This window comes from Falco naumanni, chromosome 3 (genome assembly GCF_017639655.2).
Source record: "Falco naumanni isolate bFalNau1 chromosome 3, bFalNau1.pat, whole genome shotgun sequence".
Lineage (NCBI taxonomy): Eukaryota > Metazoa > Chordata > Aves > Falconiformes > Falconidae > Falco > Falco naumanni.
In genome coordinates, this window is record NC_054056.1 from 28662679 (window position 1) to 28683707 (window position 21029).

The following is a 21029-nucleotide window of genomic DNA, read 5'->3' on the forward strand; positions in this document are numbered from 1 at the left end:
CAGAAGCCAGGCCCATTATCCGAGGGAATGTAAGGGATGAACATCCATCTGGACTTTGTCCAAAAGTAGTGTATGGTGTCTGAAACCAAGCCTTCTCGTTAGCCCAAACCACATCACACAGAGGCAATATAGATGCTCCAAGTCCAATGGCTGGGCCATTTACTGCTACAATGATAGGCTTCTTAAACTGAATAAAAGTATTCACAAAATTCCTGAAGAGAAACAGAAACATGCACTCACTACATGAGTAAAATACACCAGCCCTTGAAAACTCAGTAATAATTAATCTCCACAGTAACATCACTTTCAAACCCAACCTGATCACCCTCCACGATGAGGTGGTTAGCTTTGGTGGGAGAGGGGAGAGCAGTGGATATTGTCTAACTAGTCTTCAGAGTGAAGCTTTCAGCACTGCCTCCCTCCATAAGACCCTGAGAGTCAAGCTGTTGATGTATAAGCTGGATGAGCAGACAGCAAGGTGGACTGAAGAACGTCTGAATGGCTGGCCCAGAGCGTGCTGATCAGTGGCATGAAGTCTAGTTCGAGGCCAGCAATCAGTGTTGCACCCCAAGGGGTCAGTGCTGGATCCAGTACTGTTTGTTCAATAACTTCATCCATGATCTGGATGATGGGGCAGAGTGTACCCTCAGCAAGTTTGCCAATGATACAAACCTGGGCTGATACACTAGAGAGGCATGGTGCCATCCAGAGGGACCTCGACAGGCTGGAGAAACGGGCTGAGAGGAACCTCATGAAGTTCAACAAGGGGAAGTGCAAAGTCCTGTATCTGGGGAAGAAAAACCCCAGGCACCAAATATATGCTGGAAACCAAACAGCTGGAAAGCAGCTTGGCAGAAAAGGACCTAGGGGTCCTGGTGGACATCAAGTTGAACTTGACCCAGCAACATGCCCCTGTGGCACAGAAGGCTTACAGTACCCTGGGCTGCATTAGGAGGAGCGTTGTTAGCAGCAGGTTGTGGGAGGTGATTCTTCCCCTCTGCTCAGCACTGGTGTCCAGCCCAGTGAAAGAGAGATGTGGAGCTACTGAAGAGAGTCTAGTAAAGGGCCACCAAGATGACTAAGGGACTGGAGCATCTCTCGTGAGGAAAGGCTGAAAGACTGTTCAGCCTGGAGAAGAGCAGGCTTGGGGGGATCTCATCAATGTGTATAAATACCTGAAAGAAGAATGCAAAGAGGATGGAGGCAGGCTCTTTTCAGTGGTGCCCAGTGACAGGACCAGGGGCAATGGGCACAAACTGGAACACAGGAGGTCTCCTCTGAACATCAGGAAACACTTTCTTACTGTCAGGGTGACTGACCAGGCAGCCCGCAAGGTTGTAGAATCCCCATCCTTGGAGATATTAAAACCCCCTGCCTGGACATGGGCAACCCGCTGTGTGACCCTGCTTGAGCAGGGGCAGGTTGAACAAGATGACCTCCAAAGGTCCCTTCCAACCTCAATCATGCTTTGATTCTGCAAAAGCCTAGTATTTCTCCCAGCTCAGCAAAGCACAATAACTGGGCAGGTGTGGAATTAACACCCCTCCTACAAGCAGCAGCTGATATGGCACTTGTGGTATACGCACATGCCTCACAGCCCCCTCTTAGAGGAGGCTGCAGTCAAACCTCACCTCTGGGCACCAAAACCACGGTTATAGCCCTGCTTGGTCTTCACTGTGGTTATGTATGGCACTGGTATAAGGTATCCATCTACATTTTTTTAAGTGAAGGTATAGAGATATAAGTGAAGATGAGCAAAGCATTAATGAATATTTCTAGGAGACAGCGCTTCTCAATAAATAAATTTGCCTTTTAAAATTATGAACAAGCCATAAATAGTAGAGTATCACACACATCTGTAAGACTTCCCCGCCTTCACCTTCCCTCTCTTGGTTGGTCATAATGCTACCGGTGCTAGCCTATTAACTTACAAAAGCATATTCCCATCCTCATTAATCAACACAAAAATCACAATTCATTCCAGTACTCACAGAGCATGGATGCTTAAGTGCTTCTCTGTTCTCAAAAAGTAAACGCCTTCAGGAAAAAGTAAGCATATGTTTGTACATACGTACATGTACACATGCATTAGACCAAACAGAGACTTCTAAAACCTCAAAGCTGAGGTGCTGACATTTGTCAGTTAATAGCTACCACACATAATTAAGAAGTTGTCCATATTTACTTCAAGTTCATGACAAATTGTGATTAGAATACAATGTACAACACACAGTTGTCAGCACTTGTAAAGCACTCCTTTGCTCTGAATGACAGATGATTTTTCATTTCATTTTTTCAGTATTAGATGCTGAAACATGGGATTTTCATCAAAATCTTAAAAAAAAAAGAGGGATTTAGTGGTAGTTTTAAAGTTTGCTCTTTATCTGCACTACAGGTTTTTGTATTTCTGCAAAACAGGACATTTTTACTATATTGCATCCATCGCTAAAGGTTTTCATGCTGCTTCTTAGCTCATTCTAGTGAGCCAAAATTGATGAATGCAAAAACATTTCTGGAACCATCTTATTCAAGCTGTCATACAGACATCCCACTCAGAGACTAAAGATAATTTTAATCATATCAATATTCCAGAGAGGACCATCTCCAGCATATATATGAAATATACCATTATTATATTTGAAGACAGGATATGTAGGTGTTTTAAGTTATCTTTATCCATTTTATTAACAATGAATAGTAGGTGACAAATCAGGCTTCTGGAAGGGCCTGAATTAAGCTAGTGACAGAAGCTTGGCGTTAAGAACCTCTGTCCCCGGCTGCATCTGAAGTCACTGCATGAGCAACTTTTACATGGAATGATTGAAAAATTTCCTTTGAAAAAAAGAACTATTATCATCTCTATGAGCCAACTGTGCCTCCAATGAAACAGGCTTTTCACGTTACAAGGTCTTTTTTAGGGACATTAATATTGATAATGACAACAGAACATAGGTCTCTGAAGGAATATAGATACTCTGGAAGCATATAAGAGATAATCCAAGACCGCAGGTCCTCAAAACTGATGTTCAAAAGATAAGCTACTTGTTTGTACTGTTAAAACATGTCTCTAAGATCCATACGTTTTTCCATATATATTCTTTTAGTACGTAGTAGTTCCGCTCATTTTGTTTAAATGTTAGGTTTGGTACCTAGCATTGGGATGATGTTCACTACTATTAATCTACTCCTTTAAAATATCCATCGTTCCACTGCTCCGAATGTACTACGTGAAGTTAACTCATGCGATGCACACCTTGCATTTGTGAGATGTTTCCTGAAACCCTATGGTTGTTTAAGTCTTCAACAATTAGTTTCAAGTGGAGAAGTATTACTATACCACCAATTTTCACAGTTAAATTTTAGTAGTAAAAATAGTGAATGATGTGTGAAATGACAACCCAAATAAAAAGGGACAGGGAGTATAAAAGAAGTGTTGCACGCTATATCACGTAACAGGTAAATGTCTTAGATCTTGTTGAATTACAGGCTTTTGAAATAAGATAAACCAAGGCAGACTACAGTATGAAGAATACCCACTCAGATGACTGGAGATAATCTTACATACCTAATAGCTTCTGCCATCTTAGTGCTTTCCTTTTTTCTATCATCTGTTAAACGTCGTATAAAATAAATAAAATCAAGACCACAGCAGAAAATGCTACCAACTGCACTGAAAAGCACAAGTTTACTGTCATCTGCAGCTGCTGTGTTCAGTGCACTTTGGACTTCCTTCATTACCTGAAAAATCAAAAATTCATTAGGATCTTTGTATTCTATCATTAAAAAGTAATATACTGTTCTCCTCCTTCCCCTCCCCCTCCCTTCCCCCAGATCTTCAACATCTTTAATTTTTACTTAGGATCCACTCAACCATCATACTGGAAAAGTTAAACGGTTTTTCATTATCCAAAAATAAGAAAGTTAAAAAAAGTATTAGAAGCTTTGCATTTCAAAAAATGTAATTAGACTAAGATAATGAAATCATTAAGAAAAGATCTATTAGATTTTATCTGTAACTAAAACACTCATTCAGCATTTCTGTAATTCGGACAGCAGATGGCATATGCAACCAGTTCAGAAAAAAAGAAGAGTAATTCAGGCTAAAGCTTGTTTCAAGTTGCAGTATGTAAATCACCACATCTCATAAAAGACAGAATATCTGCATGTTCAGATAACGTAGTTCTTAAACTCAGCGGAATTACACTTAAAGTCTGTTGTATGTGTAACATCTTGCAAGCAACAACCTGAATCTTCCTGTGTGTACTTCTGTGCATACGTGAGTCATAATTAAGGCAAGGATTTAGAACTCCCCCAGCACACTTCCCCCCCAAAATCAGAATTGTTCTGACCTCTGGATTTAGTGAATTATTTTCAGATGATTTTGTTGATAGCAAAATGTGTGTGAATCCATCTTGTTTTCTGACAACAATGTCTCTGTACCGGTACGCACTCTCCGTTTGTCTCACACTGAAACGTAGCCTTTTATCAAAAGGTTGATCTCTCCTGTCATCAATAAACCTTCGTTTGCTGGCTGTCACTCCTGTTACAGATGTCTGTATGTTGGTTGTACCATTGGCTGCTAATGCTTCCATAAAGGTGGATGTACCTGGAAAGGGTTTAAACAATAGCATTCTATTAATTACATTTTATTAGCTCAGCAGTTTAAAAATCCGTATTAGCATGAAAACATGCTAGTCATATTGAGAACACAGTAAATATGAAACTCAGCCCCCTGGAAGTTACTGTAATGCTACAGAAATAGACACTGTGCACAGAGCAAAACCGAAGTGACAAAGGTGTCCAACAATTCATTTTACAGTTGGAAGACAACACATGTTAAACAAGCTTAATAGACCACATACTCATTTTTAGAAGGAGGGAAAGGTTTATTTAACATTCCTAATACCAATGCACTTCAGTAGGTTAACGCTCTGCTTTCTCCTTTTTACAACATCTTTCAGTCGTCTAACAGCATCAAGACTGCAAAGAGAAAGCAGGCGGCTTTTGTTTAAAACACCATGAGAAGTTAATATATGAAAGAAAATGACACAAAATAAGCTAAATAAAGACTTTAATTGACAAGATCATATAAAACATAACACTCCTTAAAGGAAAATGGAAATGAAGAAATACAGACTATATGTCCTTTGAGAGGGAAACAAGACCCATGCAGTAATGGGTATTTTAATAGATTCATAGACAATGAGATATTTCTTAAGTCTAAACAATTTTTGCTATTAGAATTGGCAAATAGAGCATTATGTCTTTCTGGTTTTGTTCCCAGTCACTTAAACAGACAGAATCTGAAGGCATGCAAGTAAACAGGCCATTCCTCATGACACAGAAGGGACAGGTTTTTCCGTACTCCACATTAGAAACAGAATACAAAATAATTAACGTTCATGAGAGAAAATAAGAGAACATATTGGATCTAGAATCCATCTCTATGTTAAAGTCTTCATGTAAAATCTTCGTAAAGTTTGTCAGATTAAAGTAATGGAATACATGTTGGGGGGAGGGGATGGTAGGGTTAAAAAGCGTTGGAAAAACATGTTACAGGCCAAGATGGGAAAGTTTTGAAAGCCTGTTCCTGAGAACTGAGGTCTGAGACTTCATTAAAATCTACTGGAAACCCACAGCTCTTATCTCACTAACAGGTACTTCAGAACATCATGCTATGATATCTTAAATTTTTAAGTACAGCTAAACTGCATGTAAGTTGTTAATTAAATGCCATCAGTGGATCTTGCTTAAATTGTCATTCTCTTTCTGAATAAGCTGTGTTTTTAAAATGCTAATAATACGCAATGCTATGATTTTTAATTTTTGTTTGTTTTTACAAGATACTACAAAGACTTGTGGGTCCAGTGAAGACATTAAACAGGCTCACCTATATCACTGGAATATCCTATGTCTCCACATTTTAACTGTATTCAAATGTTGCTTACTTTGACCTGCATGAAGCATGAGAGAGATATTAAGAGAAAGGCGAATGAAATTAAAATTTAGAACATTATACATTTCCCCATTTGTATGTCAGAAACTGCCTTCAGCTATAAATGAAGTCTCCATATCAAATATTTTCAAATAAATCTTTGATTATGAACCTGTTATGATTAATTAGGCAAATTGTCTATCAAAGGAACTATACAATAATAAGGTTTTATTTTACTTTTTAAAATCTTCCTTGTTGTACTAATGATTTAATTCTCTTACCAGTTTTTGTGAAGTTAAAAGACAACAAGATTTTTCAATTGTTTCAAGTGAAAAGTAAGAAACTCAATTTAGTTTGTGATCAGAGGTGAACAAAATGAAATGGAAAGTTAATATTTGATGTTGTCACAAGTTTCACATTTATTCCTAAATTTTTCACAGCCTATCAGATTCCCTTTTTCATTTCAGCAGAATAAAATTTTTATTTGATGCATACCAGAGGAAGTTGATGAGGAACGCTTTCAATACTTTTCCCTTGTAAGCCACACTATGTTGATTATATTCCTTTAAAAGAATTCCCTTCAAAGAGAATTTGCAGGAACACCACTGTTGCCCCATATTTCATCAGCAACACAAGGTGAAATGGTATCATTGGCTGCAATGGTTTGATTTTCCATAGGAAAGGTAAATTAACACAACTGAAATCACCTCTGATTGCTATACCCTGATATAAGACTTTATGGCTTCTCCCCTAGCCAGAGTGAAAAACGTGGAGAACCAGGACAGCACAATAAACTAGACTAAGCCAAAAAGAGTCAGTAAACTTGTGTAAGAGCTTTAAGTAGATCTTTTCCCACGACTCATACTTCTAAAGACTTCCTCAAATACCAGAAAATTACTTTTGAGATGTAAGAGGCTATTATTATACACCGTGAGAGATAAATCTTCTGGCAAGAGAGACCAAGATGTAAGCACCACCAGCCACTTTTCATGCTTACTGAATTGGCAAGAGACCACCTGAGTTTTTATACAAACTCTTGTCTGCACTTGTCAGTAGTTGCAGTTTCAAACCCCAAACAAGGGACAGCTGCAGTTCAGTGGAAGAAATCTTCTGCATCCAACTCTGAAGCACACTTTTATCACACCTTAGACTGGAATCATAAACCTGTTGTTGGCTTTAGAAACTGCCTCTGTGCAGGGAGATCCGCTCAGCTGGTGTGGATTAGAAAATGGCACCAGGAGAGTTAAAATACCTTTGTTAAGTGTTTGTCCTTATCGCTGTTAAGTTTGTGACCTTCTACACCTTAAAGCCTAGGAGGCTTGCTCTTTTGGCATTCAGTACTCAAATATGAAGAGACAACTCAGCGATGTAAAGTAGTACCTTCGTGCTGTACATAAATAGGCAAAGGCTGCATCACTGGGCGGTCTCAGACACGTGCTGCAGCAAGCGAGGATGAAAATAAATTATAAAAGTGCCAGAGAGAATGAACTGCATTGCCATAGATTTCCTCACATGAAAATTTTGTCTTGAGGTTACTTATTTTCAGGTTAGTTACAATTATATTTTACAATTTTAAAATATAGATTTCATAAGAAACCAAAGGCAGTTCTGCATTTTAGTGCATGAATGGAGATAGCATATCAAAGACTAACAAAACACCACAGCCCTCTCTTTCCAAGCCCTTTTTGGTTTTGGAAGGTTCAGTTTGAAAGAACAGACAATTTACCCTGGATATTGTCAACTATTGCAGAACTATGTTTAAGAGGTAAACAAACAGCTCTTACAGTTAAGAAAACCCTTCCAACTGCAAACTGTTAATTAGTGTAATGTGGTCTTCTCCAAGGTGAAGACATACTATTACCGTGCAAAGCTTCACCATACAGATGGAAAATGAAATTAAGAGGACTATTTGGTTTTGCAGCTGCTGATCAAAACATGGTTAACAGTCACCATTTTCATGCAGCTGCTCTTAAGAGGGATAAAATAAGCTACGTGCAACAGACAAGAAAGGAAATAGTCTTAATCAAAAGGAAAACAGATGCAAAATACAGAAGTTGGAAAAGGTGCAGAACAGCAAAGGTATCATCAACGCCATTCCACTGGCATATGACAGAAAAAAAGCCACCTCTTCAAAATACAAGGTGGTGGTGGTGGGGGTAATTCAAATGCACGATGCCAGACTTCTAAACAGAGTTAAAACCCAAAACAAGTAACACACAACTTCACAGCAATCCAAAAGCTAAAATCCCAAGCTCTTCCCTGAGCTATTCGTGCCTCACTGTTATGGTCTCCCACATTCTTGAGAAATTCAGTTTAGCTTACATAGCAAGCCTTAAACACAAACACTCCCCCTCTCTGCAACAATACTGGGGACACATCCAAACAGGTGCTCTAAAACCAGCCAAGCCTCTTTTGCACTCTTCTTTTTGAGTACACACGAGGTACTTTTGTGTACATGAGTACACAAGTGGTGGTACTTTAATTCAAAGGTTTGTCTGACAGTGTATGCTCTTTCTGAAAGGCTTAGCACAGATGTCTAAGGAACAAGCATAAAATGGGAGGTGTGAACGATGCTGAATATTTTTCCCAGCTCCAGCCACCAGAAATTTAGCAGTTCCTCAAATCTGCATGCCCAGAACCACAGATTGCACCCAAACCCATATAATTAAATCCTTATGCCCCATGGAATGGTCCAATTTACTTCTGAACCCACTATGGTTTTGTCTTCTGAAATATCTTTTGGCAGTAAATTCTGCACCATGCACCTTTACTTTCTTCATCCTTTTCATCACATCACTTCTCCAGACTGATTAGTCCCAATCTATTTACCCTCTCTCCCTCCAGAGGCCAGCCCAACCCTGTCATTCTTCTCTGGGCTTCTTCTTCCTCTTTTACTAAATCTTGGAACAGGGTCAAAAAATAGCACACAATATTTAAGATGGGGACTTATAATGTGGCATATCTGAGTCTTCTCTTTTGTCCTCTACTCTTTTTCCGTAATAATTTCTAACAATTAATTTGTTGTTGTTGTTTTTTTAAAAAAAACTAGCAGTGAGCAGATATTTGCAGAAAATGACCCAAAACAAACCCAATGCCCTTTTCCTGAGTAGTAACACGAGTGGGGAACCAGTCACTGTCCAGGCACAGTTTTGCACAGAAGTGTGTTTGTTTGTCCCCTCCTCACCACTTGGCGTTCATCTGCACCGAAAGTGATCTCTCATTCCAAGTAAGTCTGCAGTGGTCACCCACAGGGAGCTGCAGAGACCCTTACACCTTTCCTGTACCCCCATGTACCAACCACATCCTCTCCTACACTAAGAGACGAAATGATTAATAAGATGCTTCCCACTTGAATAAGCAAATGAAAAAACACCAGCAACAATAATTTCTTAAAAAGTGTTAACTGCAAAAATAACACTGCAATTGTAACTGATTACGATTCAAGTACCAGAGAGGGAAAAAATGGATTGGGAAAAAAAATCCCCAAACCAAAAAGAAATCAATTAGTGGTAGAAGCTGCTTTTTTCCCAAGTCCTTTCTTTACTTTCACTGCTTTATAGTCCCCTGTATATATAATCCACAAGTCTTCATGTCAGTTGTCCAGTGCAGGTTGGTTTGTTGTTTTTTTTTTTTCTTGTTTTCCTTTTGTTTTCTGCCTACAAACAGTGGTGTTTTGATGCATGTTCATATGTACTAGCAAGCCCTAACTGTAAACACTGTAACACTGCACTACATCAAATACTTCACACGAGATGCCAACCCCAGACAGTGATATCACAATGTAACATAGTATGTAACAGCTTCCAGTAATTTTTCCACTTCTGCATCAGCAATTACACAGAAAACATTTCTTAGAATTTCAGTGTATTGGCACAGATTATAGAAATTAAAAATGAGGGTTCTAAAAAACCCTACATATGTGCCCATTTTTTGTCTGAGTAGATGTATTTACGGCATTTACATTTTGGAAGCAAACAAAAGTTCCAGCTTCCTTTGAAATGTCACTATAAATATTTATAAGAAGAAAAAAAAGGTCCAAATTTATTGTACATTTCACCTAGCATACTGTTTTGCCCAGTGTTTCTGGAAGAGGGTGCAGAAGGTATACATCATTTATGAAAGAGACACTTCAGTTAACTCCTTCCAGATTATGGTATTACAGCGATTCAGCAGACAGAACAGTGCAACCAATAATAAGCTGGGCACCCCCCAGCATTAGAACAGGCATCCCCCAAGATGCCTGGGAGGAGGGGTGGGGAGAGGGTGATACTCTTCAAATTATATGGCTGCTGATCAGACATACCCTGCTGGTGCTGAAACCTTCTCAGCTGTTGGGAGGGAACGTGTGTGCGTGCACTGTAACTTTTCCTTTTCTCATAAAGTTAAGCACTTCTTGATTCTGTTTCAAGGACACAGTTTCAGAGGGAACCATTAGATGTTCTTCAGTCACCTTCTGTTCTTTTTGCAAGTATGTCACCTTTCCACACACAAGAATGTAGGTTTTGAGCACAGATTAACCAGCATATTATTGCAATAGTATTTGGTGGAACATCACCAACAGGTAACGAGTTTACAACTCATCAGTGCACAGTCCTGCAGTGGCTGGCAGGCTTGATTGTCGATGTCTATCTTCAGTTACTAGAAAGCCCTTTCTCATACCCCTTAATTCCCACTCTCTACCATATATTTTGTATAGGTGTTAATTTTAAATGTCACTTTGAAACAATGCTCCTATAAAATTGACATTTCTTACAGGACACTGTTATGGACAGAATTAACACGAGAAGAGAAACACACACACATATTTACCCTTGAATTGCAATATTTCTCCACTCAAAAGTTTTTCCATCCTACACCAATTTTTATCTTGGCTGCCACATAACATACAGAGTACTAGGATCTATAGTAGTCCTTTTTTCTCCTTTTTGTAGATGTCCTGGTTTTGGCTGGGACAGAGTTAATTTTCTTCCTAGCTGCTGGTACAGTACTGTGGTTTGGGTTTAGTGTGAGACTGATGTGGAGAACACACTGATGTTTTAGTTGTTGCTGAGCAGTGCTTACCCCAAGTCAAGGACTTTCCAGTTTCCCATGCTCTGCCAGTGAGCAGGTGCACAAGAGGCTTGGAGGAAGCAGAGCCAGGGCAGCTGGCCTGAACTAGCCCAAGAAATATCCTATACCATAGAACATCATGCTCAGTATATAAGCCAGGGGGGCTTGGGCCTGCTGATGGCTGCTTGGGGACTGGCTGGGCATCGGTCAGTGGCTGGTGAGCAACTGTACTGTGCATCACGTGGTTATTCTTCGGTTTTATTCCTCCCTCTCCTTTTCCTTACAATTCTTATTACCACTACTATTATTATATTTTACTTTATTGCAATTATTAAACTGTTCTTACTTCAGCCCATGAGATTTACCCATTTCCAATTCTCCTCTCCCAGCCAGGGAGTGAACAAGTGGCTGCATGGTACTTAGTTGCTGTCTGGGGTTAAAAGACAGCCAATAGCTTTCTCAGTTTCTTTTATTACTTACAGCATCAAATACATATAAATGTGTACAATGATACTGTTAGGAAGAGGGCATATTACTGGTCATAGTGGACTTTAGTAGGGTGTAGGCTATTTAATTATTTTTGCTTTTGAATGTCTTTCCTTCTCAGAGCATAAACATCCATGTAAGAAACTCATAATGCCAACTAAAAATGCAACTAATTGGAGAGTAAAATTCTACTGCTGTAGTGGGCAATCAATACAAGAGAAAATGTCATTCCTCCACCCTTCAGTTAAATAGCTTTACTTTAGTCTGATTATTTTAAGTCATATCAATGGAAATAAAAGACATTTTACACACTGTAAAAAGATGAGACTAACAAAATACTAGACCAAACACTTGTTAAGACCATGCCCATAAAAACAAGGATAACATTAATAATATGTAGTTTGGTAACAAATATTTTTAAAAGTCTGATAAAGTTTTACTGCCTTCAAGGAGGAACTATGCATTTTTATGCATAAGATGTTAAGGAAACTTTCCACAGTCTTAGAGTGGAAAAAACCCACCCTCCTCCTAACAATGGCAAAAGGCTTTCCAAATACATCTGCATTCTTATTATTTCACTGGAAATATATAAGCAAACACTCCTCAGGTGAGCAAATTACTTTCCTCCTCTATCATGGCACCAATATAAGTCAGGATTGCTCTCTTTTTCCCTTCCACTGCAGTTTTCAGCTTATTTTGGAGTGATTTTTCTTTCATTGACTCTATAGTTGGAATACTACTGACAAATAGAAAACAGTGCACATGACCATTATCACAATTTTAGTTGTTATTCAAGGCAGCTATAAGGAAAAAATATATATAAAAACTCCTAAGCACCTCTGATATTACTCCAGTCAGGAGGTCTGAGCCATATTTCACAGTAGCACACACCAAAGTGTTTGATGGGGGAAGCAACAAAAAACCCCAGTATTTCTTTTCTCACAAATACGTACAAATAAGAAAAACCTTCCCCAGGTTACAGACTTCTTTTTGAGCCTTTTTAATACTGGGAACATTTAATCAGGAAGAACCCTCCTATCTTGATATTCTTGCAGCTGCAGGTTATGACACTGCAGTGTTCGTTTGAAATGCTCTCAAATTTGAGAGTTAAGTAAGGACATCTCTTGGGGCTCATCTACAGAGGAAAGCTATCGCAAAATAGGCTAAGGTTTAAACCTGAAGTATACCCAGCTATTTCACACTAACTCCTAAGGTGAACACATTCTATATTAAGGGCACTTCATTGCAATTTAATCCAATCCCCAAAGTAATCTAAAAAATGGCTCTCTTCCTGTGGAGTAAGAGTGCCCTAATGTAAGGCTAGCCTAAAACAGACACTGCCAAAAGACATCCCAGGCAATTTCCTGTATAGACAACATATGCCATGTACATATGACATAGTTCTTGTAAGGACATCAAAACTTTCTGAAACATTCTAGCTAAATTATTAATGAGATTTAGACTGATGGGTATAGCACTGCTACGTTGGCAGAATACTCTCGTTTACCTTCTTTTTGAACACAAGATGTTAATAAGTATTCACATTTCATTCTTATCACATAGATGAGGCTTTCAATACCAGAGTTTGCAAGAGCTCCACTCACAACTGCCCCCCAAAACATTTGGGATTTCAATGCAGAAAAACAATGGACAAAGATGTCTAGAGGACTATCAGAGGTTCAGGACGCTGACATGTATGTATTAGGCTTTACTGAAGACCCCAAGCTCTGGTTATACAGAGTATCTGGCATGAGCATCCCTGCTGGGAAGAAGTATCTTTGTTTTTACCATCTACCTCAAGGAGGTACCTGTGTCTTTCCAGCCACTGTCTAATGTCTGCTATTAACAGAAGATGTCTCAACATCTTGAGGTTTATTCACCAACAGGTTCAGGAAGAGGTGGCCAACGAATACATTACCTAAAGCCATATGAGCTGGCAGCAGAAAGGCCACCTCCAGTCACAAGTACACACAGATGTGTGCCTTAACATGGCCAGCTATACCCTACACTTGGGTAACCTGCAATACATAACGTTGCTGGCTGCTACTAACATGAGCAGCAGCACCTCCTTAACAGAAATCACCAACCCTGACAGAAATAACTGGCTGGGGTGGGATGGGGAAGCACAAAGATGCCTCTTGAGTCTCCACCTGAGGCCTTTGGGTACCTCTTAGAAAAAACCTAAATATTGTAGTGCAGGGTGTTTAGTCCTGAGCCTTGCACTTAAGCAAGAAGGCCACTAGCTCCTCCAACACTTCTGCAGACTGAAAGTCTGAAAGTTGTGGAGAAAAAAAAAAAAAACAAATCAGAGCTGGACCTTGACACCACGGGGAGAAAACACGGATGAAAAGAAGGTTAGAGGTCTCAGGGAAGTGTAAACACAGCTCTAGACTCCTCTGACGAATGGCACATTCAGAAATCCATAGGCCAAAAGCAGTTTCTTAGTTTTGATTCAGAGGTACTTTCTGAAAGACCCTGCCCTTAGGCAAAGCACGCAACTGCTATTTACACCACATCTAAAGAGGCATTCAGAAATTGTTCTAGAGGCAATCTCTCCGCCAGTTTTCCCAATATTCTGGGAAATAAGTCCACATTAAAAGCAGGATGACCAAAGGTATTCTTTGGTTATCCCATGCAACACATGCTAGGTATTTAGATGCTCTGAACTAAAAATGTAATTCAGAACAGTGTACCACCTTGCTGAATTTGCCGTTTCATACCGATGACGAGGAATAAATCCCAAACATGATCTATTGGCAAGAGCTGAAGTGAGGTATGATGGAAAGGAGTAAGTAAATACAACCTGTGCTCTCAAGCTGAACCTGTTTTCTCCTGTTTGTTTTTTTGGCAGTACTGGCTAGCATCAATGAGTATGTGAGGACATGCCTGAACTGCAGAACTCACGGAGAATATCCAGTATTCTTTATTCCTCCTATAATAATAAATAAAATTTAAAAATAAAAACCAGAGACAGTTCTAAAGCCAGCAGGAGTCTACTAAAAGATCTGGATCAGATGCTTTGCATGAGGGAGACTTATACGATATCCTCCCTCAATTAGGCTTTGTCCTGGATCACTGCAGGCAACTGCTAGAAAACACTGGAGGCATTTGTCTTCACATCAGCTTGCCCTCCAGCTCGACCCCAGTACAAATGGTATGGTTCTCCACACTGTAGGATTTGCAGAGATAGCAAAAATCTTAAACATGGCCATGAGTCTTCAGAAAATGCCCATCATAAGAACACATTTTCATCAAATTTTGACATCAAGAATATAACTGTAAACAAGGAAATAAAAACCCTCAACCCATACCCAGGGCAAATCACAAGAAAATAAGCACAGCCGAAAGCAGTGAGCAGAGAAGGCAATGCTCCCATCCCAGCCAGCAGCTGGGAGGAACCGGGGGCAGTGAGCTGCCCTTGCACAGCAGGACAGGTCACACACTCGGGCAGTGCCTGGGTGCATGCTCCTCATATCGCTGAGGGAAGCAGTCAGCTTCTCCTCAAGACCTCAGGCTTTCTACTTCATTGACTGTTGTCATATTTATGAACAGTCTATCAAAGTGAAAAAATATCTCGCAGACAAAAAACCTAAACTGATAACTTCATAAAGCACTAATTAAGTAGTTAACACATGCTGCCATACATAGGAAATGGTGCAGAGCTGTGGACGTGGCTTGCCTCTGGCTACAGAGCAAGTTAGTATACAAAACTGGAGTTACAGGTGGTCCCAATCCCCAAAAGCTACTTTCCCTCGTAAAAAAATATATTTCTTCTTTTATGAAGTATTGGATCCTTTTTTTTTTTTCCTTCTTTACAGAAATTACTGGTATCTAGATTAAAGTACAAGTAGCAATACTGATACTATTGCTAGACAGAAGAGATAGCTATGGAAGCAATAGCTATGGAAGCAATGGAATAAACACTATGACAAACCAGTTAAGGTCTATCTCAGAGCAGGACTTCGCAACTGCTCTCAACTGTGCCAAAACCAAGGGAGGCTTAGTTAAGTACCATAATGCTTGTTGCTACATAAAACCAAGTACAAAGTATATCATATCCAATGTTTTACACCGATCAAAGTGTGCAGTGGCCTCAGAGAGAATTTTATAGCTTGTATAGCTGGCAATAGGTAAGCAAGGTTTATTTGGCTACTTAGATATGGAGGTAGGAGCGCATCTTTTCACAGAAGTCATACTGGTGTGATCACAGTTCAAGAGTCAATTTGAAGATTTTTTAAAAAAAGTATTATCACTGCAGGTGCATGGAAAGAGTTGGGTCCATAACCTGATAATTTGAGAAAGCAGGGGAAAAGAAGTGAAGAAGAAAACCTCCAATTGCTACAATTCTGAACTCCAGCACTGGAGCCTCAGCTGTTCAGCTGCAAGTCTGTACAGCCGTGCCTGGACTTAAATAGTAAATTTAAGAGGTGGTTCATGGGTGGCAGGCTCCAAACATCTTTAGATACAGCAGGCACCCAAAATGCTGAAAGTTGCCTTAGGAAACAATCCATTAAGAACACACAGAGAAACCAAAAATATCAGAGGAAGTCACTACATAAAAGACAGAAGAATTACTATTGAGTAAAGCAAAGATCATGTACACAAAAATAACGGGACTAGTACATAACTAGTCACAATTGTGAGCTCAATTTTAATTTGGAAACCATTTGAAGCATGTCATAGATGACACAAAATAATAGACTAATTACATGACTGGTTGTTTCCTGAAACCTGCCAGGAACCCACCTGTTCAAGTCAGATTCCAACCACTAAATAAACAGAATGAAGAAAATAGAAACAGGACAGTATTGGCAAATGGAATTTAAATTTAATTTCTACCAAGATGAACACAGTGCAATTTTAGATAAATGTGTCATGTAAAAAGATTTTGCATTAAATACTTCATACAAATAGCAAGATACCCCAGTCATAAGGAGAGGGTGTATAAATGGAGCTAAACTTATACAGTAATTGAATTATTTTCTTCAGGGGTGAGATGTAGCTTCAGTTAACTCCACATGGTTAAACAGGTCAATAGGAACTGAGGGGAAAATAGAATATGCTATACTTACAAGAAAATAGGAAGTAAAGAACACTGGGAAGAATACAGGGAGATGCTAAAACAGATAAAGAACGGGTATTAGAAACGCAAAGTAAAACTCTAAAGTTATCATAGTTACAGATGCTAAACATAAATTATTTTTCCAGTGTTATAAAAAAAGGAGAATTAGACCAAAAATAAGAGTGAAATGTAGTGTAAAGTACAAAGTCAGTTAAAAGATTAGTGGGAAAACCAGCATGCCATAAAAGACCAGAAAAGACATTAACAAATGACAACTAAAAGGCTTGAACATGGCGAGATTGCTGACAGTATTGAAAAACAAAAAAAAAAGAAAGAGACAAATGTGATAAGTCAATATGGGAAATGTTTCATAGTAAGTGAAAAACCTCTGAGATTTGCTTGCTTAAAGACTAGCCAATTTGGAAGGTACTGTGAGTACTAAAATTTGTATTGATGTAGTTTCAGATAGAGTTGGAAAAAAACTTAAAAGAAAAAAAAAGAAGCCTTAAACCTCTGCAGTTTAATTCTGTTTGTAAACAACACTGCTTACAAAGTCGTGTTTCAGAAGTGTCCTTCCAATTAAAACCTGCTGGATATCCAAAGCAATACTCAAGAGAGCTATAATGGATACTGCAGAGACATTAAATCTTCTTACAAGATATATTTTACCAATATTTTGCAGTTTCATACCATTACAGAACATGCATCAGAAGCCTCCATATCATATATACTTACATCAAATGTAAATTTCAGGATTTTAAAATAATATCTCAACACAGGAGCAATCCTATTTTGCTCAGTATTGAAGCTGTATACATAGAACTATTCTTAGTGATGCAAAGTTGGAAATACATCAAAAAGTTTTTTTTTTTTTCTATCTAAAATTAATTTTACTTTAAAAGATCCTAAAATGTGGAAGTTTCTATTGATGTCAAAAAGCGGAAGCTCTTAACAACAAAGATTTTAGGGTCACTCTATGATATACAGAGTTCTAATAAACTCCGCATCTCCATTTGATCCCAGAATATGTTCCTGTATCACTAGTATGTTGCCATAAGGTTAACTGAAACAAAAATACTGGTTATAGTTTTCTATTCTGTTATTATCTATACATCAACATATTGGTTATTTACAAACCCAAACACCTTGTCCATTTTTAATTACTATGGTATATGATTTTTCCAATATAGCTACATCACAGAAGATACCACACCATCAGATGTTTTCCCCCACAGCTCAGTTAAATTAATACCTCAAAGGAATTGATCTTCAAGGTGTTCTTTTGAACCATTGTACTTAACAAACATGCTGCAGTAGAATCTTTTCCATTAATTCTTAAACAAAATTACATGCTTACTGAAATTTGTAAGAGAATCAATGTTGTGTTTTGTTTAAAAAAAGAAAAAAGTTAACATTTTCCTCTCCTTCCTGCCGCAGCCCTTCCCGTTTCTTTCGAACCAGGTAAGAGACTACAAGCAAGCAGCAGCATGATCATATGCTGGCTGAGATCAGACCAACACTGAAAACCTATTAGCTAAGTTCACCCCTGCTACAAGGGGGAAGAAGTCCGCTGCACATCTGTCCTTGGGCTTGATTGCTTTGCCAGCAGACTGGCACTCCACTTAGCAAGTTCAGGAAAATCAGCCAAGGACCTTCCATGAGCCATGATCTGGGCAAGCAGACATACTGAATTCCTTATCAGCATTTAAGTACCAATGTAGTTTACATAACATGCAAATTAAGATTTGTTTCCCTTCACTGCTGTTTCTCCCCTATATAGTCTGTCAGACCAGAAACAAGTCATTTATCACAGTTATTTCTGTCTAACCCAGAAACAAGGCAGCTGGGTTCCTTAATACCTTCCCTCTCTCCACTGATACACCCGCTGAACAATTCCACAAGAGTTTCCCAAGTTAAACCAAATTCCAGTTTAAGACTGTTTACCATCATCAGTGTTTCGACCCCTTCCGACTTTCCCAGTCTTAAGACAACTGGTATCCTAAATCAAGTTTACAAAAAACATTAACTTTAGTTCAACTACTACAGCAGAGTATCTGGGCAAAAGTATTAGTGTTTTCCTACTCTGGGCTCATTATTTGGACAGAAATACCAACTTATGACTAAGTAGTAAGAAATGAGTAATAAACTGACATAAACAAATGAAGACATGCCAAAAAAACCCCACAAAACCTGACAAAATTAATTTAACAGCAGGAACAAGCCAAACATCTACGCTGGGTGCACTGGGTTAGCTTTCAGCTTGATCAGTCCCTGAGCGTTGCTGCTGCTGACCAAGCAGGGAGGCAAGAATGTGTGGGGAGGGGGTGGTGACAAGGGGACAGGAACACGGAGAGCAACATGAAAAGCATGTCTAAGGACAACAGCAACACATTTCTCTCCAGTTTAAATAATATACTGACTAGCAGATAACAATGACAGAAAAAGAGTAGGTATTTCCTCACGCAAACCATTTAATTATGAGATTGAATCCCAGTATTGTGAAATAAGCTACAACATACTGATTTATCTGCATAGGAAACTGGCAGAATTGGAGTCCTTAGAGAACAGGTCCCACTGTAGTGCTACGTACTCTTTCATGTTCTACAATCTAAAGCATTTTAAAAAAACCCACCTGCTGTGAAACTGTCTTTTAATATTTCAATTACGTGGTTACAATAAACACTGAGATTATGAACTACTTTTGCAACCGTAAGGTGACTTGTAGTTTAGAACTGATCTGTGGACTAGTTTCTTTATACTGTAGAAAACACCCCCGAGATGTAAACTCTTTAAACTTTCCCAAACAGAAAAAACATGAGAAAAAAAAATGGTTGCAGGCATCTGCAAGGGAATACAGCACACTTCATTGCTGCCATCAATTTGTAGTTTATCAATGCTTACCTGGAGAGCAAAGCAATGAGAAATGTCACAGAAAAGAAAATGGCATCAGAAGCGGGCAGGATGCCCCGCTGAGGCACGAGGTGGAGCGGGCGGTGGGAGGTAAAGCCACACAGCCGCTGAGCCTGCCAGTCTGCAGTGGGATGAACGGGGACAGTCAGAGAAGCGTGACTATGCATCACCTCCTCCTCACAAGCAGGGACTTCCCTGCCTGCTAGGTCCAGCACGGTCCCAGCAGCATGAGTTTTGACTGTAATAAATTCTAGAGTAAACTGCGTGGAGGAGACTAACGTTCAAGATGAGGCTCCACAAACCAGTCCAACAAGTGCTCCACTAAAGCCCCTGGAAAATGTTGTTAGAGAGTGCCCTGACATTTCCGAGAGTTACATTAGTGCAATACGTACTCAAAAAGCCAATTTGGGATTGTTTAGTTGCCGAGTTTTGTCAGCTTTTTGAAAGACACAGAAAACAGTACAACTGATACAGCCTCTAAAGCTGTTGGGAAGGCGTTTTTTTTTCTAAACCAACAGCTACAGTAAATAGTAGACTTCATGTCAAAACACATTCCTCCTCCATGCCATGATGCGTTGCCCATCATTTAAGACATGCAGATGTGGTGGTGCTGAGGGACATGATTTAGTGGTGGACTTGGCAGTGCTCGGTTAACAGTCGGACTGGATGATCTTAAAGGTCCTTTCCAACCCAAGTAATTCTATCATTACCTGCCCACAGAAGAGCTCGTTTTCAGAGAGAGACTCACACCATGCTGCTCTGCGTGGTTCTCTCACAACTGCTCCTTTCCAAAGGCAAGTCTTTCACCATGCATTGCTCTGTGCATACCAGCCAGCAAGCAATGCATTTCTTTCTCTTTTAGGCTGGCTAAGGTTTAAAGTTTAAAATTTCCTCTTCCTTTTCATCTAGCTTATGTATGTTCCCTTAACATACAAAACCCAAATATGATGATGACCATGAAATAGGAAGCAATCAAGTGGATTTTGGCTCTGTAAACTGGAGACACTGGTGGCTCTTCTGCTTTCAGATTTACTCCTGTGTAAGATCTTTCAAACTGTTCTGAACCAAAATAAAGAAGCTGCTTCAAAATAAAGTCAAATGTATATTTAATAAATTGGACTAATTTGTAAATTAGGATTCTGCTCTTCCCTGCTCTAAGCTCTACTTATGTGGCAATATCTATTGTTAAAAAAAAAGTTGCCCATACCCATTCAGGAGTAATGTAAGTATAGTACTTATTACTAGCAGTAGTTTTAATTCTTTTGCTGTATGAACATAAATATGTATTATTCATGTTACTTGGAGCAAAGATAAATAAGAAACATAAAGTTTCCAAACATTAATCCAGTATTTAACTCACTAGATTCTTGAGGAAACTTATAATTGAACAAACCCAGCACTATATCCTACAGGTTGATTTAAAATTAATCGTAACTTTAGTCCCATGTGTTTAGCTAAAAGCCAGAAATTATTTAATCTTAAATGCTAAGATTGGAAGTGTTTCCTGCATGTGGTAAAGGGAAACCAATAGTTTGAATTAATGCCTAGGCTGTTTCAAGATCACTCTTTGAAAGGCTCTATCAATTA

General features: G+C 39.0%; 1 protein-coding gene across 4 annotated transcripts in view; it reads right to left on the reverse strand.

The window, feature by feature from the left end:
* CDYL (chromodomain Y like) overlaps positions 1-21029 on the reverse strand; it is a 110480-nt gene that overhangs the window by 7625 nt on the left and 81826 nt on the right. For 2 of the 4 annotated variants that reach the window (XM_040586319.1, XM_040586318.1), the window contains 3 exons: positions 4350-4606; positions 3566-3738; positions 2-212 (listed from right to left, as the gene is read on the reverse strand). In XM_040586319.1, coding sequence (XP_040442253.1) covers positions 2-212; positions 3566-3738; positions 4350-4592 — 627 coding nt within the window. In that variant the 5' untranslated portion in view covers positions 4593-4606. Of the gene's footprint in view, position 1; positions 213-3565; positions 3739-4349; positions 4607-5890; positions 5994-16542; positions 16588-21029 lie in introns of those variants that run through there. The other 2 variants (XM_040586317.1, XM_040586320.1) reach the window with 2 other exon arrangements.